The sequence below is a fragment of the Endocarpon pusillum genome, assembly GCF_000464535.1.
Source record: "Endocarpon pusillum Z07020 unplaced genomic scaffold C682903, whole genome shotgun sequence".
In the NCBI taxonomy this organism is placed as follows: Eukaryota; Fungi; Ascomycota; class Eurotiomycetes; order Verrucariales; family Verrucariaceae; genus Endocarpon; species Endocarpon pusillum.
In genome coordinates, this window is record NW_006913468.1 from 296139 (window position 1) to 307301 (window position 11163).

At 46.5% G+C, this 11163-nt stretch overlaps 1 protein-coding gene across 1 annotated transcript; it reads left to right on the plus strand.

The window, feature by feature from the left end:
* Positions 1 to 9052: 9052 nt before the first annotated feature.
* On the plus strand, positions 9053 to 11163 carry EPUS_02679 (uncharacterized protein; the record flags this gene model as incomplete). Its single annotated transcript, XM_007787602.1, has 2 exons — positions 9053 to 9305; positions 9362 to 11163. 2 exons carry the CDS (start codon positions 9053 to 9055, stop codon positions 11161 to 11163), a joined length of 2055 nt encoding a protein of 684 aa, XP_007785792.1.

Here is an 11163-nt window from a genome sequence, read left to right on the forward strand (position 1 = left end):
CTCAATGTGCTTCTCAAGCTGACGGCTATTTAGAGTCTCAACTCCATGATGTATACAGCGAAACTCGAACCGCGGACGAGCTGCCTTTGCGCTACCACTCGTTTGGACAATGGCAAACCCTTGCGATAGGGCCCAGCCTTGTAAACGCTCTTTACAAACAGCAGGATTATCGAAGACCTCCCCAGGCGTAGGGGCTGATAAGAAGGAGGAAGGGAAGGACCGTACACGCGCTTCGAGCTCTGCTTTGAGATGCTCTGGGCAGTCGGGATGGGCAGTCCATGAGGAGGAGGTGGCCATAGCAACAACAGCAATAATAGTACAACACCAAAGATATCTATCTCAATACCTGTTTAGGAAGCGGAGCAAGCTTGAATTATGAATGGCGGTGGATTTGATCTCTCTGGGAAAATCTAGGAATACTACATACAAATTACTACTACGCAGTCATGCCAAGACCCAAACGCCGAATGGACCTTTGCCGAATGGACCTTTCTGAATGGACCTTTCCGAACGCATTCCGGTGCTAGAGCCGCAGTCTCTACGGTCCAAGGAGGGAAGCTTGAGAAGGTTGGCGTCACAGGGAGTCAGGGACAGCGAAAAGGCGGTTCAATACAGTGGCAGATGCTGCGGTAGATGAAAAGAACATGCCCACGGTGTCGTCTGTCAGTGAGATTTAATGGCTCCGGTGCTGATGTATAGCGAGCATCGAGCATCGAGAGTGGAAACCAGAAGTGCTGGTTGTAGAACGTATTCTACCATCATATGTATAAACGGTACATCATCACCACATTAGAGTCGAATATCAAACGTGACGAATAACCCAGGTTAAGTACTAGTACTCTTACACTTTGACACGTATGTAGATGTCTCAAAAGATACTAGTAGGTAACAGAACCTCAGGAGTAAGTAGTTAGAAATTTCTAAGAGCGAAGATTTTGTTCAAAGAGGTAGATCCTGATCTATAATATTCTAGACCTCGAGTACAATATACTACCTATAACACCAGATAGAATAACTACAAGCTTTATCAGATTGACAAAGCTGCAGAAAACAACATTCTTCCACATATTTCTGCGCCAATTGAGGTACGCCGATCGGCCATTTTCCCCTGCTAAACTTTCATTTCGCTCGCACAGGTCCAAGAACTTCACCAGTGGTTCCCAACCTTGCCGTATGTGATATTCGAGCAAGCGATTCTTCGGTACAACTTGCCACACATGCTCATTGTGTTCGAGAAAGCGTTTCTTAATTTATCCCGATCATCATAGTCACGTAACTGAAAACTTCCCAGATCAGCTCGCTGTGTGTGGCACGTTTCCTAAAACTACTTGGATCAGTGTAGCAAAGCACTCACAAAGAGGGCCATCGATGGACCTTGGAAATGGTTTCTTGCAGCGATCGTACCCAACTCTCGACGTCACGGGTATTGAGAATCACTTTTGCGTTTGTATAGACCTTGCAGGACTCCTCAACAGAAAGCAGTGTGGCATATCGAGGACGTACTAGGTTGGAATCAGCATTCATCCACGTTCGGAGAAGGGCAAAAAAAAGTACGTCAGAGGCTCCAGTGAGTTGGTCCAGTTCGTCTCGGCCCCATGGGTCCTCTATGCCAGACAACTTGGGTTCGGTCGCCTTGTCCCAATCAGACAAATTTCCGTTCGAGACGCGATCAGTGAAGTCGTACGGCGTGAAGCCGTACTCCTTCGGGGCTGCTGCAAGGGTTGTACAGTCTGAAATGAGTACAGCACCGGCACATTTCCTGTACCCTAAAGAGGCTTACACGTCGTCCCTGTCCTTCCCCACTCCATCGCTTAGCTGACCGCATGTTGCTCATTCTGAAATAGCCATTTCTCTTATGCTGCAACCCACATGAGTGAATGCACAACAGGAAGCATCGATAGAAGATAAGGTAATGACCAGTGGTACTGAGTCCTCGGGAATGAGAGTGAGGTTTAATTGAGCCCAACCTCTCCTTTATGACAGAAATCCTGTTTTCGTGATATCAGTCAATCCTAACTAGATCCCCGATCCGTGTGGGACACCAGGCAAGGGAATCAAGGACTTCCGAATCCCTGAGTGTGTATGTGTTGCTGTCGAAAAGCCTCCACTAATGATGAGGATGTTGTAGATCAAAACCACCGTGCATATTAGATTGTGTTAGCCGGGATTGAAGGCGAAGAATGCAAGGATCGCTCTTTTCCACTCATAGTAGCTAATTCTTGGTACAACGCTGGAGAGCCGGATGGACCAAAGTGTCCATTGTATGGTGGTTGTAATGACTAGAAAATACAAATGCCAAGCTTGAGTGGAACTTCAGTTGTGTACTACAGACGCCAAGGCCCCACGACACCTACTATACTGTATTGGTACTACCAGTACGGAGTACTACGGCTACAGGCCTAATTTTTCTACCCCCCTTGTTGAAAAGATTAGTATTAGTACAAAACGTACTATATAGAATTAGTATAGATGCCTGACAAGTGGCCTAGATAGGACTAGTCTCCAAAATCAAGTTTTTACATTCCATTGGCATCTGTAACTGCTTGATATTGTGTCTACACTACTAGTTAAAGCAGCTTCTTAAGAGATAGTCAAAAGATACAGCATCCTATGAAGCATCTAATAGCGCCGTCATATCATCATGCTCATTGATATTTATACAGAATTAGTAGAATGCGTACAGAGTGATATGAGTAGTATTTGCATGATGAGCAAATTCGTGCAAAATAGTAACAGGGATGCTGACAGGGTGGGGCGTGTAAAAAACATGTTTGTAAGATATTTTGACCAGGGGGGGGTAGAAAAATTAGGCCTGTAGCCGTAGTAAGCTGGGGCTGGTAGTCTGAGTGATGAGCAGGCTGTGCCTACAGTACCATTGTACCACTGCACTCATACATGGTCCGCCAAGAGACATCTGCTCTTTACACACTGCCCAACTTGAATGCCCTTTGTACCGAGAGGGTTAACTGAAAGCTCTAGCCTCTGTCACGTAGGGTGTCCATTTGATGAGTCAAATAGACCAAATCCATGCTTCCGTCAAATTACATCAAGACTTTGAGATTTGATAGACTGGTCAAATAGAAGTCTTGGCGGATTACTTTTTAAATATTTAGGAATTAATACTTATTTTCGATTTGAAAAAAGTCTTGGCAGACTCTGGTTTCAAGTTTTCAAAGGCAGTCCTCTTAACAAAACATTAGTACTTAGTACTTACCAACATTTAACTCTATTTGATATTTGACAGATGAGTCAAATCAAATCAAATCGACCTTAGGTATCAGGTAAGCAAATCAAATGGGGGTTCAAGATTTGGGTTGATTTGATTTGATGGATACACTGATTGTGGTGGCCGGACGCACTTGATTTGCCTGGTGGTCTGTCTTGCTTGCGCTGCCAGTGCGGTCAACGGCGCTTTGCGAGGGAGCTCTCATTCAGCCTCTCTTCAAACCGTTGCTTAGGCTCTCGTCATCCGCCTCGCCTGATCTGCTCCGGATGATAGTACCGATCCTGGTGTTGAGATATGGGAGATATAAATTAGCGTATGCTGTCGAGATGTACTAGGCAAATTGCTTCATCCGTAGTGAGTTCAGGGCGACGTCTGCTAACTGAAGACTGGGCTCGACAACTGAGGCTACCATTAGGGGTAGAGAACGGTGGAGTTTGAAGGAAGACGCTGCATGGATGTTTACTGCAATACTAGTAGTGGATTTGTTTTCTGATAATGCCTTGTCCATAAGACCTAGGCATGGCTTTTCAAGGTCACCACGGAGTACTCTGATCTTGTCGTTATCCCTGAGAGCCTTTGATGTTGGGGCTAGGAGAGCGGTGGAGTAAAGGGCCCAGAGATGCTTATTCCGGGTGGAGCCATCAGGTCAGCTCTTGCGTCGTCCATGGTAGAACAGAGTCGCACATGCTGTTCTCCGCCGCTACAGTAACGAGTAGTAAGAGTTGTCTGCATGGTACGCTGCATAGGATCTTGACTACTACTGCAATCCCCAGGAAGCCAGTGGCGCTGTTGAGGAATATACATTGGTCACTAAAGTGGTTTCGGCTGGGGAAGACATTTTGCTATTCGGTCATGTTCCCATTTAGCGGTTCTTCGTGCTTCACTCGTAGCCTGTTTATAAATAAGTGAATAGCCGGAATTTTACGTGTCAGCCCTTGCCTCACTTTATTGGCTTCTTGGCGGACATGTGGCAGCAGTAGCCAAGACAGCCATCCAGGAGATCAAATCCGACTACGCATCATAACAGTAGCATCTAAGATGTGCCAGCACGCAATTTTTGTCAACTTGTTCAAGGTTGATAGCGTGACCGAACCACATGTGCAACGGATCCCCAGTTCGCAACAGTTTAACTAGGGCCGATATCTCTGTCCCTACCAAATTGTGAGGCCCAGTTTTAGCTCGCTGCCATTCTATAACTATTCATCGAAACTAGAACACTGATGAGTCGACAGCCAAAATCAAGTGTTGTTCATTTTACTGTACAGCCTCCTGGAGCGTCATTGCTTGACTTGCGGAATATAGCCAAATTCGGACACAACCGTCATTCTGGATAGAGATTTCTTTCGATGCCAGTAGATAGCCTCAAAGATGGACTGGGCTCCATATCCCTCGTTTTAAATCTCGCCAACTATGTTCGTTCAACTCCAACTCGGATAGCAAGGTCACCGGGTGCGTGGCTTTCCTTCCACAAAAGCCAGCTGGCGGGATATAGTCCACCCAGGTCTTCGCACCCAAAGAAGGCCTAGAGCAAGACATACACACAGATCCACGTTCGCCTGTGTAGGGATCACTGGGACGCCCCAGAATGTTATAAAAGACGATCGTGTAAGTATGCCTCGAAAAGCGTTAAGAAAATCATACCCGTAAGTCAGAGTCCTGTGGGAGTACATCAATCCATCCCGGAAAGACCTTCAACAATTGACGGTTCTTTTCCAAAAAGATTGGCATCAAGCCTCGTAGCGTTGAGTGGGAAGGGAACCCAGCCCTCACCTGAATCCAATGGAATGGCTTCGCTCTGGGTCGTCTCACGACAAACGAAATAGACTTAGTACTAACTGAAAACAACAACAACGGTGGGAGAGCCTGGCTTCTTGATACGTCCACGCTCTCGTGACCCGTCCCGATTGGGAATCATAGTCATAGTGGGAGGAAATGAGTAGACGAGGCATCCATTCTGCATTAAGAATCGAGGCTGTGGCGTTCTGAGAATACTAGAGACCCCTATGATGCAGCTCTACCGTTTTGGCCATACATGGCGACAGTGATTGCTTCAGCTTTCTCAAAGATCTGATCCATGTTGCGAATCATTACTACCTTTTCGGAACTGTCTTCCTGCTTGATCCAGCATATATCAACCCACAGGTACCTCCTACCCAGGTTCCGCGCAACGCATGTGACGTCTTGAATGGTATTTGGCGCTTCCACCGATGAGAGTGTTCGCTCAAGCTTAAATACTCCTTCGACAAGCTGACGCTCGATATTTCCCCAAATTTAGCTGATGGTTGGATATGGATCGTTAATCTTCGCGCGCACAATCGTCTCGGTGATACAATCGATCAAGTACAAATATTGGAGGCTGCCTTTGTGATTTCTTTTTTGATACGCCCAGGGTGAGAGTTTTCACATTGTGTAAGCTAAGATCCCAGAAATCTATACTCGATAGCTGTCGCGTCAAAGGCGCTGACCGGACAAGTACTAGGAACTCCTAACGAGTGATGGACTAAAACGCCCATCTGGTCCGCTTCATGTTTTACCGAGTCGTCAAATACAAGCCTCGAATTTTCACGGAGTACACTTAGAAAAGGAGTTGGCGGACCTCGATTTGAAGCAGACAATGTTCCTGGGTGGTCTCCCTAGACTCAAAATCGGCATTCTGGTCTGTGGGATTCATGCGTCTTCGAATTGAGAGTCGACGGGAGGAACAGAGGTCAAGCCACAACGCTGTATTGGTCCTTAGTAGAACAATAGTGCAGGTTGATTCACTTTGAATGGGTTAGTGTATCCATCAAATCAAATAACCCAAATCATCACCCCGATTTGATTTGCTTATCTATTCCCAGAGGCTGGTCTGATATGAATTGATTTGACTCATTTGTCAAATAGAGTCAAATGTTAATGAAGAAATATTTTGTTAAGAGGACTGTCAGGGATTTTCATCTCAAAGAAAGAGTCCGCCAAGACCTTTTATTTTCATTAAAAATAATCCTGATAGTATTTCAATAAATGTCCTTTCTGTCATGACTTCCATTTGACTAATTTATCAACTTTCAAAGTCTTGATTTGATTTAACGGAAAACCGGATTTGGGTTATTTGCCTCAGTTTGATTCAAATGGACACACTGTCGCGAGTTTTGCAAGTTGCTTGGGCCCCCTTCTAACCTCAACTGTCAATTACCATCTCACCCTGAGGATCAACGCTTCCACCTCGTCACTGCCGTCTTCCAATCCGCATGCCTCTCCGCTGTCGGTTGAGACCCTCTCATCCAGCTATTATAGGCTAGTGAAAGTGAAAATCTTCGTATCAAGCGCTTCTGAGATCAATTGCAGAATTTTAAATGCCATGATCAGACTCGAATATTACGACCTCATCCGAACAGCTCAACTGCAGGAGAAGTAGGTAGTGTTATGAGAAGCAAATGTTTTGACTATGGTGGTCTTTCCCAAAACCCTGTTGGCCTCTGATCAAGAGCCGCACACTCGTCTTCTGTCCGAGCTACAGTTTGAATTACACTTGTGGAGCTCCATGATGGAAGCGACTACGCAATGCTTCGATGTTCCGATCCACAATCCTCCCAAACGCAAGTCTTCGCATGAATTCTTCCCCGGTCTGGAATAAACCATTTGAGGCTGAAGTACAGCATCTAGAACTAAAACCATTACTACCGAGCAATCTTTACAATTACCAAGCTTTTCATTACGTAGTAACTTATGCGTCAAGCTACTAGTAATTATCTTATCTGGGCAGCATGGCTTCCCCGGGTTGCACAGCCTTGCCATACAACGGGGGGCAGCATAAGTATCCGTAACACGGCGCTAGAAACGCTGTGTAAAATTACACAGTTGCGTACGTAGTAAATGTTCTTTCCGTAATAAGAATAGAGTGCCCAGAAATCGTCAAATCAGGACTACTTACTAGTAGTAGTCTGCTTGCTTGATTGGCCAACATCGCAGCATTGTCGTACAAGATCCATTAGGCTATCTGTGTTCATAGCGCCCGGAATGGCGAAATTTTCCAGCGGTGTGTTGAGCCTCACTTCAGCAGTCTCTGAGCCTGCATTGACCACAAAACAGACTGGTTATTCCATACTAGTAGACATCCGGAACGTCCGCAACGTATAAGTGGATGAACACCGACTTTTCGAACCGTTCTTGAAGCAATGCAATCCTACTGACTTCATTGCAAGTTGCCAGCCATGTCGTTTTTCCAAAGATGTGCCTCATCTCTGAGAGCAGAAGGGATTATTATTTAGTGCTAAGTCAACAGCGAGCCTACATTACCTAATATCACAGTTTAGTACAAGGCTGAGTGCAAATTCGATTCGCTATCGGTGGCTTGAATGGCTTGGCACAGTTTTTCGCCCCAGCCGTGTTGGGAAGGTAGGTGGTAACTGACGTAAAATGGAACTACAGTGCGGAAGCATCTACAATGCAATTTTACCCAATCAAAGATGGTGAAGAAGATAGGCCGCATCATGCTCAGATCAAGATGAAATATGACAGTCTTTTTAAGATATGATCCACAAGCTCATTTTATATAGATATACAGTATTTAAATGCAAATCAGAGAGCAGAATGAAAAGAGCCTCCACTAAATTTATAGTTTGGCCAGAATTCTGGGGCTATCAGCAATCCTAATACGATTCAAGGTCTGTTCATCCGTTTCAACTTTGCATTAGTACTAGAGGGATCTTTGCCAAGCCTCTTCCAACTTACTATGGTATGAGGCAGAAGTAGCCATAGCTCGGCACTAGTAGCAGCTAGTTCTGATACAGCGCCACATTGATGTCTAGAAGCTTCTTAGAAGATGACCCATAGTTATTGGTCATCGCAAAACCGCTTAGCTATTTGGGGCTTAGCTATTTCGTTTGCAAGCCGTTTCCGGGTAAAGATACTAGCGCCGAACTATGGCTACTTCTGCCTCCTACGTACTACTAGTGAAAAGTAATGCAAAGTAAGCACTAGTACAATAGCGGCTACTACTTAGAATTCGTCATCCTCCCTCTACTACGGTACCAGGCAGAAGTATCCATAGCTCGGCGCTAGTATCTCCGCCAGAAAACGGACTACAAACGAACCAGCTAAGCCTTAAGAAGCTAAGTGGTACTACTATAGCCAATAATTATGGAACATTCTCCAGGAAGCTTCTAGACATCAATGTGGCGCTGTATCAGAACTAGCTGCTTATTCCCAAGAGACAGATGATCAAGTTGAAGGAGATCGGGTGACTCAACTCATGTAACATGATCTGAGTCCCTAGGATCTTAGCTTGATGTGAAGCGGCTGTCTTGATAGGAAGATATTATGTGTTAGCGTAAACCTACATTACTTGCCTCATAACGTAGCATGAGCCTCAAACCCATTACTTCTGGCCTGACTGTCTTTATTGATCCAGCCTTGCTGGTGCTGTCTTACACATGCAGCTTTTGTACCACATCTTTTCAAAGTAGAAGCCTCTCCGCTCTCTATTTGGTTGCCTTGTTCAGTCACACAAGTCCCCCGGCTGTGACCCCCACTGAATCGACCATGGCCTGCCAATGGCTACCAGTTGTTCAAAAACTCGACCAATGCGGCTCTGCGACTTCCTCCCTGGTACAAAAGCCTTAAGGCTCTGGTCCGATTTCCCCCAAGTGACCAGCTATGCCCCCGTATCTCGAATAATCTTTGTATCTATTGTTACTGCGTCTTATGAAGAAGAACTAGCTGGCTTTAAGATGAAGTGGCAGTGCTCCCTTTCATCTATTTTCAGCATTCTCGAAGAATTTGATTTTTGCTGGCGTCTGGCGTCTCAATCGTTTACTTGTTTGGGAATTTTTCGTTATTGGCAAGATGCAAACATCACTAAACTCATTGCCATTCGATCTCGTGCATGTTATTGCTTCAAGTCTCGATGTCCACGACTTTGTACACCTCAGCCGCGTCAGCAGACGTTATCAAAACCTCCTGCAGAACGAGAGCATGGCACGGAGAACGCTGCAGGTGTGTCACTTTCTTGTCCCGTCATCCTCGGCCATCTTTGACGCAGAAAGCAAACTGTACTATACACCCGGGAGGGACAAATCGTTCACAATAGTAGGGAAAGGTACCTTTCAAGTCGCCAGGCAATAGAGCGTGTTCAGTGTGTGCGACAATCACTAGGCTCTGCCAGACCTTATTCAGTCTCTCTGTTGGCGTATGGGGAAGCCTTCTTCTATTCAGAAGGGGTTCTATGCTATGTTGACGGCCCACTCGTCCGCGTTATCGACATTTACAGCGGATCACAAGTCGAAGATGTTGTCAATGTGCTAGCCTTAAATCAGAGACTTAGCTTGTGTGTGGCATCAGAACCTTCTGGTCTTCGGCCTTTCGATGACACAAGAATCACCAACCTCAGCTACTCTAAGAGGATTCTAGTATGTGTCTGCGAGTCTGAAGTCACAGACGAGCGTTGGCTTCTAGTCGTCGATCTAGGCCAAGATCTCAAGCGGCGGGTCCCTTTTCGACACCCTCTGACCTGCACGACCAAGCTTTTTATTCGACACGACCGCGACTACCTATACTATGGCACGCATTCAGGGAGGCGATCCGATGGTCACCACGAATGGCTTGTAACAGGCTTAGATCTCGAAAAAGGGTGCCCTATAACGCCGAAACCATTTCAATTAGCTGATTTTGTTGGATCTGACATCGGCTCCACTGCATGTTTCAAGATCCATGAAAAGCATCTTTACGCCGTCTCTAATCAGACATCTTTTGAAGTAGAGGAGGTTGATTGGACATCATACTATCACTACATTAAGATACCACTTGGTGACAAGAAGCCAGACCTCAAAGCACATCGGATCTGGCAACGACAGCACGGAGAAGGGCCTATTAATGATTCCTGGACTGATCTATCCCTTCAGAAGGATGAGCAGACTAATGAGCTCCTCATCATCGAATGTCGCAAAGAATGGCTGGGCGGTGGTAGTGCTAACATCAGGACCTACTATACGCAGCCACTACGTTTGAACACAGAGGATGATGTCGTGCAGACGTGCCATTTCCCAGCTGATGATCCTTTGACACGAACTCTAGACGAGTACTCGAAGCCGCACTTTTCGGAACCTCAAATACGGATACGGAAGTATTACCACCATGAATACGAACAGAGCCGACTCGATCCGCGGAACTCGGCACCAAGAGACTTCATCCTGGCAAAGACGAAATTCCGCGCCTACAGTCCCTCAGCCATGTCATTTATAGACCTAGTCAGCGATCCAGCCCCGGTAGCAGCCGGCTCTGTACGAATGCGTGAGCGCCTGCGGCTCCGCATCGCATCCAGGAGACAGAAGTCTCCGCTGGTTGATGATCCTGATTGTCCGGGACAAATGATCCTGCGGAAACCAGAGCTGGACAAGAACAATGATCCAATCGAAGGGAGCGAAGAGGACTTCCATCCCACAGAGATCCATCTGTGGCCGCCAGATGACGCGCCGACAGAGATCTACGATGTGCTTTGCCCGGCTGGCCGAGTGAGAAATGTAGAGGCCATCGCAGACGAGAGGTCGATCATTTACATGACGGACGCCCCATCAAACGCGACAATGGGGCGCGGCAACGCCCGCGCAATTGTCATGATTAGCTTCGATCCAAGCTGGGGCAAGAAATATAAGAGGCTCATCATGCCATCCACGAGCTCCGCACCGCCACCCAAAGAGATGAAGCTCGAACTGGAAAATAGGTCTATGTCTCGAAAATCGTACAAACGAGCCTCCCCTACGCCGGAGTCCGCGTCGACCTCGGCATCGGCATCTTCCACGTTTGTGTCTCGCCCGAAAAGGCAGAAATGCGATTCTGACTCATCTACTACTACCACCACCACTGGAACCACGACACGAAATCCGGACAAGGAGCGCCGATTCATGTGGAAGGAAGGCGCGATGTATCTCTCCATCAACCGGGGGTACCGGCTTCGATAG